General features: G+C 43.9%; 3 protein-coding genes across 3 annotated transcripts; 2 read left to right on the forward strand and 1 right to left on the reverse strand.

Moving 5' to 3' along the window:
• LOC103970451 (uncharacterized) lies at positions 1-2,647 on the forward strand. The gene is made up of 5 exons (XM_018820233.2): positions 1-51; positions 1,110-1,163; positions 1,632-1,679; positions 1,794-1,853; positions 2,270-2,647. Exons 1-5 carry the CDS (start codon positions 10-12, stop codon positions 2,396-2,398), a joined length of 333 nt encoding a protein of 110 aa, XP_018675778.1. The 5' UTR covers positions 1-9; the 3' UTR covers positions 2,399-2,647.
• Positions 2,648-6,798: 4,151 nt separating this feature from the next.
• Positions 6,799-8,637, reverse strand: LOC103970892 (pentatricopeptide repeat-containing protein At1g09900-like). The gene has a single exon (XM_009384812.3). It carries the CDS (start codon positions 8,585-8,587, stop codon positions 6,884-6,886), a length of 1,704 nt encoding a protein of 567 aa, XP_009383087.2. The 5' UTR covers positions 8,588-8,637; the 3' UTR covers positions 6,799-6,883.
• A 2,407-nt stretch (positions 8,638-11,044) lies between these two features.
• LOC135652631 (uncharacterized) lies at positions 11,045-14,085 on the forward strand. Its single transcript, XM_065173719.1, has 3 exons — positions 11,045-11,341; positions 11,669-12,114; positions 12,635-14,085. Exons 1-3 carry the CDS (start codon positions 11,279-11,281, stop codon positions 13,812-13,814), a joined length of 1,689 nt encoding a protein of 562 aa, XP_065029791.1. The 5' UTR covers positions 11,045-11,278; the 3' UTR covers positions 13,815-14,085.
• Positions 14,086-16,021: the final 1,936 nt, after the last annotated feature.

The following is a 16,021-nucleotide window of genomic DNA, read 5'->3' on the forward strand; positions in this document are numbered from 1 at the left end:
ACACAGGACATGGCTGGCTGTAATGAGAATGTGGCATCCCAAGGTGAAGAGGTAAGCCTTGTTCAACTTAATTATAAAAAAGAGCACTTAAAAAGAACAGCTGTATTAACAACTTATTCAATTTGTAATTATAGTCACTCTGCTTGGAAAGGCAGGTAAATTTATCTCACTAAGAGAATATAAATTTTCTGCTTTGTGAAAATTTAGGCACTATCATCGCATTTGCTACGAAGGTTTGTCCAGTGAGTTGTATGAATTGGACTGAGAAGTTTTTCGCTAATAATTTGCAGAAAATTAATTACATAAACAAATAGTTTGCACTGGTTGGACTTAACAATTCAAACAAACAATGTCCATGCATGAAGAAGTACAATTAGGTAGATTCAACTCTGGAAAGAATAGGAAAGATATCTTTTAACTGATTCTTAAGAAGCATTTCCATTTACTTCGTGACTTATTTGTAGGTTTTTGAGTTCATTCATTAAGAACATAGTCAAAGTTTTAAGCAGATTGGGAAGGAAATATTAGCTCAGAAACCAAGGGTATTAGACATGGTTTATAATGTCAGTCTTCGAACACATACATAAATTAGGAGGCCAATTTATTTAAAACACAATAAAAAGGGAAAAAGAAGAGGTAATGAGATAAAAGGATGCTTTAAGAAGAACGAACTAAGAAGTGGCAAAAGCTTTGCATAAATGAACTCTAGTAATAAAATGCATTAAAAAATCTTTCGTTTACATTCTTACTGCCCATGAAGGACTGAGACTCAAGGGCCACCAAGAAGGACAAATTATTGGGTTAAAAGGAACTCAAGGGCCACCAAGATTTTTCTACCTTTATCATATAGTGATGACCATAAACATTACATCAATTCAAATACTTTACATTTTTTGTCAGAATGTCGAAAAATCATATAATGTTTTCTTCAGGGCTTCTTATTTTTATGCTCATAATCTTCCTGCTGTAACTCTTAGGTGAAACTTTTGTATTTCATAGGTGAAACTTTTGTATTTCAAGAATATCTTTCGGTTATAGAATAGATATGTCTTTATTTTCAGATTGTACACAACATTCTCCAAAGAATTAAGTTACTTGCTCAATTCCAGGTAAAATTGGAGAAGTATGGAGGCATTGTGCCTAAGAAACAATTAATATCAAAGGTTAGTTGATACCTTGGTAAAGTAAGCAAGCCAACTTCTGAGTACAATTAGCCACTAAGGTTCCACCACTGCAGGGTTCTGCAATCTTCGACACCTGGCCATTAAAAGTTCAAACCCAATATCAACTTCCTTTGTGATCACATGATGAATTTTAATCAGTATATCACCATTTATTCATACCTTCTAGCTTACCTATCCAGTTGAAATGTCCCACATTCATGATGGTGCAATATAATAACCATACAACTCGAAAATTCTCACTGATGCAAACAAAGCAACTGCAATGACATAACTTTATCAGCTATCAGGCCATCTCTTATGAGGTTGGATGTCATTGAAGCAGAAAATTTGTTTGCTGAAGAGACTGATCTTCAAAATCAGCAAACCTCTATTTGTTGAAGAGGCTTTTACGCATAAACATGTTGGGTCAGAAAATTTATGTCCATCATTCTCTTTTGCTGGTTGCAGGACCATGAAAGAGCCTACTTTGATTCTGCAGACTGGGTCCTCAGCAAGGTATGCCCATTGTGCTTCTCTAAGAAGGTTTGATATGCCATAATTTAAAGAAAATATCTGATATTCTAATGTTAGATTCTAACCCAGTTTTTGATCATTTCCTTTATTCTACAGGTAGGAGGAACAAGTTCAAATACAAAAACTGCAACTGAAAATTTAAAACCCAAGCTGAAGGTATGTTGATTATATGCATTGCTACCAAGTTCATCAAACGTCAATCATATGGACAATAGATCATGGCATGCATTCTCCAGTAGGTGATTTAGATAGCTGCAGTATCACAAGCAAAAAAGCCTAATAAAGCACTTGTTTTCTGAAACAAGCATACAATTAAAACCATCTTAAAAGTTTTTTGCCCAAGCTATGGACAACAAATTTCACTCAAAATCAGTCAAAATACTTGATGCTATCTTTACCTAAAACAACAAAAATATATGTAAACACTATTGATTGAACTTGAGACATACTCAGTGATGAGAACAGATCCATATAACCAACTACACATGGTTGGAACATCACAAGTTCTTATTATTGTTGTTGTACTATGATCTTTCTTAATATGGTTTCACTTCGATGGCCAATTGCTGCAGCCAACACCTCATCACCAGCTTCCACCAAGGAAGCCGACATGCACATCAGATCGAGAGTACGACAATCTTCCATTTGATTACATTGTTTTGCTTTGCTCAAGCAATCTTAATCTGATAATTGGATTCTGAAGCATTTACTAACTTGATGTAATCATACAGGATTAACAGCTAAAGAACAAATTGGGTGTGCATGATGTGGTCTATGTGAGGAGGAACGGAGATGATGCTAAATGTCTTTTTCATGTTTTCTGGTCTGCGTGTCGTTTACATGTCTTTAACAGTCATTAAAGCTCTGTTGTTGATAATAAAAAGACACAATGATCAAGTTTGTCGAGATTAAAAAAGGAATCAACCAACATTAAGGTTTTGTTTCTTGGTTGTTTTGTCTCCCAGTAAGGTTTCATAAAATAAATATCTACTGTACTCATAGTTCCCTATGCCTTTTCAGATAGCTTTCAGATAACGCTTGGAAGATAAGTTGCAAAAGGATTAAATGTATGATAGAAAACTGCCTTCTATTTTCTTTAGAGATGTTTATAGAACACAAGAACATACTAGGGTCATAGAATAAGTTAATTCTGTAATGTTCTCAACTTTACAAAGTCTAACATGTCCTTCTGTTGTTCCAAAAAAAAAATGATAATTTGAAGAACCTAAATGCCTCTTACAAGTGATTAACAGTAAAAACTTAGCTCACAAATGTGGAAGAACTAATCTAGCAAACACTTTTTATTATCAGAAATTGTGAATAAGCATTACACAAAGAAAGTTTTCTAGAACATGGAAACATAATGTCATGTTTGGTGTAGTTTCAAGCTTTGGATTCCTTAAGAACTCTTCATTTGAGCATCCTTCTGTCTGTAGTTTAGCTCAACAAATTATTGGGTGTAAATGATGCGTTGCAAATTTGATCGACCACAGGTAGATGATGAGTAAATGACTAAAAACATTAGGATTCACCACAATCACACAGCAGGTTCTTGAATGTTTATCTAGGCTGATCTCAAAAGAATAACAAAAGAACATGAATCAGCAAAAACTGACTGGATCTGTCCTAACTTATCAAAAAGAGTAGCTTTATACTAAGTCTTTCCTTTTAGATGATTAAAACAAGAAAAACTATAAGTCCATCTAGTTCAGTGATTAGGATATAAATGGCCAGTCTATCTGATCATCAGATGAAGCAATAAATAAATACAGCTGCAACAACAGAATTCAGAATCATCCCAGGTTAATTAACCTCCCAGGCTGATGTTCATATATGATTCATTAGAAAATCACCAAACCATGATTTGTACAATGAAGATAAAACCAATGTATGCAATATCGTACCGTACCGGTGTTTCGAGGTTGGCTCAGTACAGTATGGTACCAGCGTACCGAGTGGTACGCCAAGGCGTACCAAGCGGTACACCAGGGTGTACCGAACAGTTTTATATATTTTCTTCCTTACTGTAGCACTGTAGCACTGTTACAGTGTAACACCGTAGCACTGTAACACGTTCCGTCCGATACTGGGCTGTCCGCGTACCGGTATGCCATTGGACTACCATGGATAAAACATCAACTAATTTACTTACTATCCTGAACAATTATAAAGGAAATTCTAGTTAGCATATCACTAGAAGACTACTTACAGAAAATCTCAGTTTTTTCTCAACATATGGTCCAACATCGTCATCTCCTATGTCGAGCACCCCACCATAAACCACACAAACAGTGGTATTACTCCAAATCAAGCCTGCTTTGGGTACATATGTGGCTCCCCTTGAAATAGCTATAGTTGTCACTCTTAGCATATTAGGTGATACAGCAGCCATAACTAAGAAAACAGAATCTCGTAAATTAAGTTATTTATTTGACATGGCCATTCTTTTGAAGAGTGATGGCTTAACGCTCAGACCCAATCTAAATAATTCAATTCTCCCCAAATCATAGCATCATCATAGACTCGAGTAGCAAACATAACTTATTTTTTTAATGATTTGATCAGTTTCTATATGTTGTACGTAGAAATCCTGTTGCACCAGTTAGCTGATTAAACTGACCTTCTGAATATTGAAATAAAACACAGTTATACTTCTACTAATTTGCAAATAGAAGATCGCATTACAGTGAGACATGTCAATGTTTGGCAGTGTAGTTAACCAAGGTATGCAATTTTGAATGGTACCGTCCGGTACGGGCGATATGTACCGGTCCGACGGCATACCAGTACGCGGACTGCCCGCTACCGGGCGGAACGTTTAAAGGCGCCCCATATCGGACGATACGGGATAATATCGGGCGGTAACGGTCGAAATCGAATTTCGACCGTTACCGCACTGTAATAGAGCTACAGTGCTCCAACGATCAAATTGACCGTTGGAACCCTTTTTCATAGTATTTAAACCCTTCTTCTCCCCTATTTCACTCCATTACATTCTTATACTTTCTTAAACTATCTCAAACTCTTTTTTTCTCACATTTGTGCTCTCCTAAACTCTACAAAACAACGATTTGTGAATTCAATTGAGGCAAATTTGGAAAGATTAAGAGGAAGAACTTTCTAATCAAGAGCTATGTATTCTCTTTCTTTAATTAGAGAGTAATTAAGATCTTTAATATTATAATTAGTGTGTAATAAAATAGTCTAACAATTCAAATGATTTTTCTATAGATATTTCAATATTTACATAAGGACAATCCGTAATAGACTGAAATACAAACCTTGCACAAGATATTCTTCAAAGCCCGAAAAAGATATGTGATACTATTCTTACCTAATTTACATTGATTTTGCTAAATTTATGCTGTTACTATATTTATTTCTAACTTAAAAACCCTATCCTAATTTTTTTTTTCCAGGTATTTTCGGAGGGTTTTACACCTAAATTAGGTGTACCGCTCGGTACGCGCGCTCGGTACACGATACCGTATCGTACCGAGCCAACCTCGAAACACCGGTACAGTATGGTATTGCATACCTTGTAGTCAACCACTATCCATACATAGGAGTCCAAGACCCATGAGTGTTGCCAGCATTGGTTGCCTTTGGATAGGTATTGAGGAGATCATAACCTCCAGGTGAGGTTGGAACCAATACAGAGTGAATGCAGTGAGCAATGGCTTGCATGTGATTGATGGAATGTTCCAATCTTTAACGAGGATAAATTCTTTGTTGATGCATGGAGGTGGTGGGTGGTGGTAAATTTCAATATGACCAAAGGATCAGTACTGAGATGGACAGATGTAAAACAAGCAATTCTTTGTACAAGAGTTTGGTGTGATTTATCTGTTACTGGCAGTGAGAAGATCCTTTGTTGTTTGTAGGACCAGTAATGGCAACAGTTAATAGTGACAATATGGGAGACAAGCAGTCAGGAAGATTGGGAAGGAATGCTGCCAATCGCCTAACGAATTCATTAAATATCATCAGCAAGCTCTGCAAATCCTTACTGTCCGTAAAATTTAATACAACAAAATTGTATGAATATGTAGAGTATAAATACACCTGATCTCTGATTCATAAGTAGTAGGCAAAAGAAATCAGAAAAAAAACCTAAGAAAATGATTCTGGTCAAGAAAAAAAAGGTGGACTTCTTTGCTTTCTTAATTCTTTTCTTTCAGTAAGTTTCTAAATCATTTCTAAAGTGGGTAATCATATATTCACCCCAATTGCTAAATGCCAATGTCGACATAACCATCTTTTACGGGTCCACTCTCTAGCAAGAAAGGGTAAGAGATCTTTTTCTATCCTTAGTGTTGTTACCATTTCTGAAATACAAAGACAAATACATTAATATCAGATTTTTTCACTAAATTAGAAAATCAAAGTAACTTTGATAAAAATTGTCCTGTTGGAAATTAAATCAAAACAAAAGGTCAAAAGCATTAACATTATAAATACTAAGCATGGACTTCTACAGTAACAACCATAAGAACTATGTGATGAACTAAATTATCCAATTTATCTGTACAAGCAGTATACCAGAAAATTATATGGATGAAAAGAACAGCAAATTTTCCTATAGTTCCATATAAATCTAGAGGATGACACTTTGTGTTGCAACTACAACATGGCATTTGCCTCAAGCATTCATCTTCACATTGTAAACCAACAAGGACTCCAATTAACTGCAGAATGCAAGCACACATGAAGCTCAACATCTCTATTATAGCTATCATAAAAGAACGTCAAGCATTTTTGATAAGGGATTACCAAAACGAAGCAAAAATGAAGAGCCACAAAAAAACTTGCAATACCATCAACAAAAAATCAAGTTTAACCCAAAAGTCATGCAAGAGTTGAAGCAAATAACCCTTGTGAACCAGGAATTAAGGTATAGCCTGGTATTTGTAAGGTAATATTCTGCAGATTTGATGATGTGCCTCTATGCTTTTGCACATACCAAATGGGGCAACATGATCGAACGAAACCGAGACACTATTGGACTAGTTTTTCTAAATTTTAAATTGCAACCTATATGTGTGTTGGTTATAGATAACTGCAATTGCATATTCTCCAAAGAAAAAAACTTTCAGTGAAATTAGAGTGAATTTATGAAGGAAGTTACATTAAGAAATGTTAGTAATTGTTTATCAAGGACATACACTTGTATTCTAGCTTGAGCATTATACAGGAGAATGATCCACTTCCATTTTTTTTAACAACTCCTGTGCCATCTCCCACTTGGTAGACCTTTGAAATGCACATTCAAATGCATCTCTTGCGTAAATTGGAGGATGAAACCCCGTAGCTAGCATCGAGCTTAATTTGTCATAAGCAGCCTCCAACCTACCAGCTTTGCAATGAGCATATAGGTCCTGGACCTCCATTTTTCTTTTCAACTTCTTTGACATATCAAGCTCTCCATTTTTCTTTAGAAAACCATCAACTAAGTTATAAGTGTTGAAATGAGGGCGCATACCCAATCCTATCATCTCCATCAACAATTTGTATGCTATCTGCCAATTCTGAATCATGCAGTTTGCATGGACTAACATAGTGTATGTTGCACAATCTGGCTCACACCTCCTCTTGTTCATAATATCAAAATATTTTTGTGCTTCAACAACATTTCCTAACATACAAAAGGCCCGAATGATTGAATTATAAACAACGAGCTTTGGCTTCAGCCCTAGGTTCATCATTCTTCCTAACACCCTACAAGCTTCATCCATTCTACAAGCCTCGCACAGTGCCTTTATTATGACAGTATAACTCTCAGCAACACAATTAGGCTTCCTACCCTCCACCACTCCCAGAATCCCCATTGCTTCCTCAATCTTTCCTGCTTGACAAAGCCTCAAAACAAGTGCATCCACAATATAAGTGCTTGGCAACATACCCAACCTTGCAATCATGTGGAAGACCTCAACTGCAGGTCGTAAGACTCCATCAGCCATGAGATTGGGAACCAAAATATCAAATGGCCTGCTGTGTTTCCTAATGCTAACTCTCCCTACCGTCTCGTCCTTGCCACCAAACTCACAAAGCTCTCTGACAAGAATATTCAATGCTGTCCTTGTTGGAACCAAAGTAGCCCGGGTCATCTCCCGGAACACTTCAAATGCATTCTCCAATCGTCCAAACCTACAAAGTCCGACAATAATATTACTGTACGAGTACATGTCCGGCTGCACAATCCTATGAAAGATTCTAACAGCCACATCGATCAAGCCACCGGAAAGATCCTTTTTGCAAAGCACATATAGCACATTGTTGATCACCAGGTTGTCCGGAGGGCAATTGAGCTCCAATTCCATCACCTCAAACAGGGAAAGCGCCTCCCCGACCCTCCCCTGCCTTCCGAGGAACCGGATGCAAATGGCCACGGACCGAGTCGACACGCGACCATTGCTGCGCGCGACCGTCCTCAGCAACCACTTGAGGTCATCAAATAGCTTCCTCCGGCCGAGGAAGTCGGCCATGTACTCCACCACGGGGTCATCAAACCGGAACCCCAGCCGGAACCCTGCCCAGGAGAAGAATCCGAGGGTGGCGGATCTCCCCAGCCGGCGGTGGCACTTGAGAACTTCCAGCACGAGGTCGGAGGTGAGCTTGTGTTCGAACCGAACAAGGAGGCCATCGACGACACGGGGGCGGTCAGAGGGCGGATCCGACAGCAAGGAGCAGATGGATTCCGCGTCGGGGGTCGAGACGAGGCGTAAGGAGTCGGGGCCGATCCGGGGAACGGAAACAGGAAGCGAGGCGGGGCGGTTGGCGGGGGAAGGGATGGCTAGGGCTTGGAGTGATGTGGGGATGGAGGAGAAGCGAAGGGTGGATCGGAGGAGATGAAGAGCGAGACGAGAGAGTGGTTTTGGCCTCCCGAGCATTACAGGGACGGGGGCGGCACGGAGACGGCGAAAGAGTCGAGATGAATCAACTGCAAAATTGAAGGTTGTATTTGATTGCTTATTGCATACTGTTATGTAGGGGGCCACTCCGTTTCCTTAACGGGTCGGGCCGATGTAATATGAGATACAGAGACAATCTTGTAATGGGCTACTCCGTTTTGTTAACGGGTCGGGCTGAGGGAACATGAGATACGGACACAATCTTGGGCAAGTGGGACGACTCGAAATTTGTCTTAAGAGAGAGAAAAGGGGATGAGGTCGAAAGAACAACCAAATAACTGAAATAAACTCACAGTTAGTGTCATTCGCATGGGTCTTTTAAGTCCAATTGCATTCAAATCAATCTTAAGACTTGCAACTTGCTTATTTAACTGTAACAAGAGATTCTTCCTGCCTGGCATCTGACATAAATGCCACTCAATCCATTTGCCTAAGAAAGAGAAAGAATGGGGCATGGACTTAGCAGACCCAGCTTGTAATGTGACTGTGATTGACGTATCCACACTCATCACACTCCCTTCTTCTCAGCTAGCAGACAAGCTGAGCTGCCATATCAACATATCAATGGAGAGGACCTCAATGTGTCATGTGGGGTGGTCTCATGGCAGAGAGAGAGAGGGGGGGGGGGGGCCCTCGTATTAAGGAACCTTTCTCCTTCAGCTGGGCTCTCCTCACTGTTTGTGAGGTACACTCCACCGAAGGGCAGCAATAATGGTGGCGTCCTTGCTGCTAGTAAAGCCATCCCTCGCATCCCTTCACTTGTGCGTTTCTTTTTTGATGCTTTCCCCTTGTCATCATCCTTCAGCATCATCCAGCACTTGCCATGCATCATATGAAGCATAAATATGTGAGAGAGTGAGAGAGACCCACCACTTCGGTGGGGATGTGAATTGAGATGGAAAGACGAGTCTTATTCTATGGTTATACAAATGATGTGGATCCTGGTATTTCACTTTTGGCTCTACCCATAGCTTCTGCACAAGTCACGTCGGACAACTGGGCTTTGCTTTCACCACCATCATCTCCTTCTTGCATCCAACATTATTGCAGATGATATCAGTACCAACTCGAGGGCATTGTTCGATGAGCCCGAGCTCACTCTTTGATGTTATTGCAATCTACACTTTCTATATATATATATATATATATATCATCTTTCAGTCCATACATATCTAAGGAGTTGAACGAGCCTGGCCATTGCGATATATCATGACCAAAGGTTCTTCTTACTACCTACTCAAATGAAGGGATGCAACCAAGGTTGTCTTCCTGCTCCATCAAGCAGGTGCAGTAGAACAATAACTCAACATATGAATGAAGACTTCTACTACTGCTGCAGTTTGTGTAGTTTGTATATTCTTCTACCAGCCAATGCTTTCCCTCGCCCTCCCACCAACTCCAGTTTGAATCTAAGGATTCCAGTAGTAGTTTAATGATAGAATGTGGGAGGGCAGTTTATACCTGTGATCACACTTCAATGTTCAGCAACAGCTGTTCTTGCATGTTTGTGGACAACCTACAGTGACGATGACCATCTCTGGCTGCTCCAAGGCCGCTGTGGCTCATTATTTGTACAGGTTTAGAAAGGTTTCCATTCATTAGACCGCTTTTCCGATAGAACCTACAAAGTTTTTGGCACAATAGAAAGTGCATTTAAGGCTCTCAAATGCTCACACCAAAGGAGTCGTCCAATTCAAGTATGCCGCTGAAGCCTCGGTTAAAGACAGACGCTGAAACGAGAGTGTCAACTCTCTTCCCAGAACCGGACTTGACAGCTGTCATCCACGTGACAGGACACGTCGGGTGGTGTGGGTCCTCCTCCTTTAGGGGTTGGGTGTTGGACACAAGTTCAATAAATGCGGCGCTCGGAATTCCTCCCTGTTCGCTTACCAACAGCGAGGACCCTTCCTCCGTCCAATCACAGCCCTTGATCATAGCGAAAGGCTGCGGGCCCGGCCATAAAGTGGGAACTTTGGAGTGGGGGAAAAAAAGAAAAGAGAGAACAAAGTAAAAGAGGAAAAAGAGGTGGCAGGATTCTTGTGGGGTAAGCCATCACCCCCATAAATACGATCCTCCGACGGCATTAAATGTATCGAGGAAAAAGGGACTACCTGCCCTGAGATTGGAGGGTTCATTGACCCCACTTGTCGAGTGGATGGTGGGCCCCACCTTAAGGTATGACGGGCGACCCGTCTCGGTGGAATCATCAGTGGAAACGAACGGCCAAGATCAGCGATCGCCGTGGTGGTTCTGGATCCGAACGCGATCTGGTTACCGCTTCGTGCTTCGCTTTCTTTTTCTCGAGGGTTGAATGAAGCCCGTGACGGTTGTGTTTACGGCCGGTGAGAATAACTCGTCTCCCTCTCTCCATATCTCTCTTAATGTATAGTATAAGGCCGGGTGCGCGAGAGAGGGGAGGCATCTTTGCCAGCGATGCCAGCGAGGATGTTGATGGATCGAGGCTTTCTCCGAAAGGGAAGGGAGTGGGAGAGGGCGAGAGGCAGTCAAAGCTGGCAATTTTCTCTCTTCCACGCCCTTGCTCGGGTTTAAATGGGCATCTGATCCCTCTGAGCTCGCCCTTAATAAGTCCTCTCGGCTCACACCGGAGAAAGCTGAGATCTTTCGGGTCCTTCGGGTGGGAGAGTGGGGAAAGGTGATGCTTTGGGGACAATGGCGGCGAGCTCACCTTGCCTGGCCACGGAGAGGAAGCACTGGTGGCTGATCAACAGGAAGGTGGGTGTTGCAGCACCGCCGTGGTGCATCTCCTGGTCCTGGCGTTCTGTTTCTTTCTTGCCTTTTCGCTTCTTTGGTCGCTGGTGTTCTGTTTCAGTGAGCTTTTGGTTTTGGTTGTTTGTTTGATGCTCGGAAGAGCAAACTTTTTAGACATGCTTTTTTGTTCAGGCCTTCATCATGAAAGAAGCAGCCATTCTTTTCACTGTTCAAGACATCCTCTGTTTTTGATGCATTAAAGATGCCCTGAAGTTCGTGTTTTCCTCTTTGTCGATCGCCATTACTGCATCAAAACCTGATCTTTGTCACCTTCTTCGTGCGAATCCTCAGGTAGTCGACAAGAACCTCCGAGAAGCCCGAGCTCTCATAACGACGCAAGAGCAGTCCAATGTGTCGACGGCGGTGGGCCTCCTCGACGCCGCCCTCGCTCTCTCCCCGCGCCTCGAGGCCGCCCTCGAGCTCAAAGCCCGCTCCCTCCTCTTCCTCCGCCGCTTCCGCGAGGTCGCCGACATGCTCCAGGACTATATCCCGAGCTACAAGGGAGGAGGCGGCGGCGGCGGCGGGGGGGACGACGGCTCCACTTCCTCCCTCGGCGCCGGCGACCACTCCTTGACGGCCTCCTCCGCGCCGCTCCCCCGGGAGCGCGCCAACCTCCTCTCCCCCGGCCGCGAGAGGTCCGACGGCGACCACTCCTTCCGCTGCTTCTCCGTCTCCGACCTCAAGCGCCGGCTCTTGGCCGGCCTCTCCAGGAGCTCCTACAGGGAGGGCGAGTGGAGGTACGTTCATCGCGGTCACCGCATTCCCCATTCTCAAGTCCTTTGAGATAACTAACACAGTGCTTTACGAGACCCTTTTTGGCCTTAATAATTTGATCAAGCTTTTTCCATAACCAAGTAATGAACTTTGTTCTTACCCTGCAAAATCTTTGGAACTCTGAGCAAACTCGAAGAACTTGTAGTTGCATAGGTCAGCCATTGGGTGGAGGATCCAACTTTGAAGTCCCACCCTGGATTTGCTGCCCCCCTTTCTCTTCTCCAATACAAACAAAACCAGCAGCTAAACCAATCTTCTAAATCCTCCAAAACATTGCTGCGAGTGCTAATCAGTACTTTTCACATGTCTTGTCTTTTCTCCCACAAACATCAGCTGGACTTTTTATTACATAATGAACGGTCCGGTCTGGTTAAACCGGACCGTTTTGGTTTGTAGTCATCTTTTTTTCCTTCGTTTTCAATTCGGGGAGATGTCGCATCTCGGTAAGCTCACCGCCTGTGTACTCTGCCACCTGTGTCTCAGGTATTTGGTGCTCGGCCACGCTTGCTGCCACCTCGGCATGATGGAGGACGCCATGGTTCTGCTCCAGACCAGCCGCCGCCTCGCCTCCGCCGCCTCCCGCCGCGAGTCCGTCTGCTGGTCCGACGACAGCTTCGGTCCCTCCGCGGGGGAGGACGGCTGCTCTGCTGCCCCGCCGTTTTCCGACTCGGAGTCGGCCTCCCAGCTTCTTGCTCACGTGAAGCTCATCCTACGGCGGCGCGCCGCCGCGGTGGCGGCGCTGGATGCCAGCCTCCCTGCTGAGGCCGTTCGCCACTTCACCAAGGTCCTCGACACCCGGCGCGGACTCCCTGGCAGCTTCGCGGCCGGCTGCCTCGTGGGCCGCGCCGCCGCTTATCGCGCGACGGGCCGCCTTGCGGACGCCATCGCCGACTGCAACCGCGCCCTCGCCGTCGACCCCTCCATCCCCGCCCTCCGGGCCCGCGCCGACCTCCTCGAGGCCGTCGGCGCCCTCCCGGATTGCCTCCACGACCTCGAGCACTTGAAGCTCCTCTACGACGCCATCCTCCGCGACCGCAAGCTTCCAGGGCCACCGTGGCGTCCCCACCGCGACATCCGGTACGGCGACATTCCCGCCAACCTTCACACGCTCGCTGCGCGGATTCAGAAGCTCCGGGGCCGCATCGCGGCCGGCGAGGGGAACAACGTGGATTATTACTCGCTGATCGGCGTTCCTAAAGGGTGCAGGCGGCCGGAGTTGGAGCGGGCGCACTTGTTGTTGACGCTGAAGCATAAGCCGGAGAAGGCAGTGGGGTTCGTGGACCGGTTGGAGTTCGCGGACGACCACCGAGATTTGGACGCGATCCGGGATCAGGCGAGGATGTCTGCCTCAATCCTTTACAGGATGATGCAGAAGGGATATGCCAGTATCATGGCGGCGGTCATGGAGGCGGAGGCAACAGAGAAACAGAGGGCAAAAGTGGCAGCCGCCAATGCAGCGATTCAAGCCTCAACAGTGAAGACGGCTGAGAAGGTGAATGCAGCGAGGAACGAATCTGTTTTAGGATCAGATAAGGCAGCAGTGGCAGCATCCGCAGCAGCGGCCGCAATGTTACAGAGTGTATTTTGCCGCGACATGGCGGTGGTGGGGAGCATGCTGTCGCACAGGGCAATGCCGGTGAAGTACGAGGCATTGAGCTGCTGAAGAAAGAGGATGGCGGGAAGGGATCCGAGGGCATGCGGATATGAATTCGTTGTCTGGTAGCATCACTGTACAGCTGGGGGAAAAATATCTTATGGAAGGGAAATTTTGTTCTACTCTATTGTTCTTATACTCTTCTTGTTTACCTGTCTTTCGTCTTTCGATCGTCGTCTTCATCTTAGTAATGGTCAGTATGTTATATCAGATGTTTGTACAGCTTAATATTGGGCTTCCATCAATATCTACTCCCTTCTGACTGTAGCTGCTTGTTAAACTCTTGCCTGATTTCAAACCAGCTAAAATGACTACTGATGCAGACGTATCCACAGCAGCAGCAGCAGAGCTTTTGCTAATGCCTGCTTGACGTACTCATCTTGCATCAGCAGGAAGCGCCATTCCCCAGAACACTGCACTGCCAACCCCATCCCATCCTTATTTTTCTGCACCACAGTGGCTTCGTGCATTCATCCATAAGTAGTCACCACCAACGTGACAACACAAGTCCCCATCCATTCTCTCACCCCCCGTCCCCTCCCCTCGGCTCGGCAAACACAGCGCATGATTGGAGGAGAACCTGATTCTTGCAAGCCCAAGCAAACCGTAAGGAGAACTCGCTGCAGCACTGAGGCGCCACTAATCTGCAGGTTAATTTAGGTGGAGATGCAAGCCTTCTTCATGGCTGCTAGGGTTCCAAACGCATGCAGCAGATGTGATGGATCGTCCTCGTTTCGCGTAAAGCTGTGTCCGTGACGTGCTCCCCATCGTGTTTCGGGCACACAACCCTAGACGGGAGACGTGCTCTCCACATGCGTCCCTGTCATGGTGTTCACTGTTGTCCAGGTGTTCCACACCCCCTCCTGGAGCTCTCGTACATGAGAGGTCTTGGGAGGAGCTCCTTTGTTGTCCGCAAACCTGAGCGCGAGTCAGTGAGGCAGGCAATAATGGTGCTAATTTAAAGACACTTGCGAGAGGACGTGATGATGATAACTTGGACAGCACAAAGCTGATGTCCACATGCGTCTCATCACAGTAAGGTAACCAAAGACACATAAAATACTCTCTTATCCTGACAGTAAGAAGCTGGGAAATAAAAGATTCAAGGTCAATCAAACACTAAAATAATAAAGAGTATTTGGTGGTCTTAAACAGTCGATGCATAGATCAGCCAGCTAACTTTAGATCATGTTCTTGGAGTTTGGTTTAAGAGAAAACTGCATCTCTATTGCAGTGACAGATAACTGGCATTCATGGTACGTAGGCAGCAGTGGATAGCTTTCAATTGAAAAGACTACATGCATGAAGTTTACGACAGCAATAGTTCTGCAATTACTCCCGTGACAAGTCTTCAATGTTGCTCCAGGAAGAAGGAATCCAATGCAACTACATGATCTGTTAATGTCTATGCATGCTAAGAAACAACATCAAACACTGGTTTCCTCAAAGTTTACGATCATCACATACAACCGCAGCGAGACAGATCGTAGGATTAGGCTACTCATTCTATCGATTCAATATACAAGCATCATGGTCAAGCTTCGAATACTGCTTTACAGGTAACAGTTGTTGGGAATCTTGGCTTGTGGAATAAACAACAAAGTGATGCACCTCAAAATAAGAGAGGATGATTTGTTTTACAGCATGACATTCTTATACAAAGCTCTCTGACCGAGATGTAATGATGAGAACGAGGTGCGTCTCCTCATGAGTACCCCACTCTCTCTTTTTATTCGACTGTCATGAATAGATTACTGTGAACAGTTGTGGGGGTTGGCTTGTTCTTTTGGCCAAAGAAAAGTAGCACTCATAACCTCTAAGTTAAGCTTCCACAGGTCAGTGATGAAGCCTTGTCTTCACTTAAAACGTGAGTTGGAGTTATCTTTTCAGACGTGTTTGAGTAGTGGATAAGGGAAGAAGGTGTCCAAGGAGCCAATCGAGTTGTGTTGAGATGGCTTGAGATCTAATGCTCATGGTGTTGGAATGAGAGGGGACAAGAACAGCTAAGAGGAGTGACGTGAGGAGTGATGATGGGGATGCATGTGGTTGTAGAATCCATTTAATATTATTTTTTTCGTCATATATAAATATTGATTGGTCTTTTTTTTTGGTGTCAGCTTAAACTATTGCATCTCAACACTATGGTTGATTTCTCTCTTGAAGTCTTATCTATGGTTGATTTCTATGTTTCTTTGTTTTGATATAGCATATGAAGC

The sequence above is a fragment of the Musa acuminata genome, chromosome BXJ3-11, assembly GCF_036884655.1.
Source record: "Musa acuminata AAA Group cultivar baxijiao chromosome BXJ3-11, Cavendish_Baxijiao_AAA, whole genome shotgun sequence".
Taxonomy (NCBI): domain Eukaryota; kingdom Viridiplantae; phylum Streptophyta; class Magnoliopsida; order Zingiberales; family Musaceae; genus Musa; species Musa acuminata.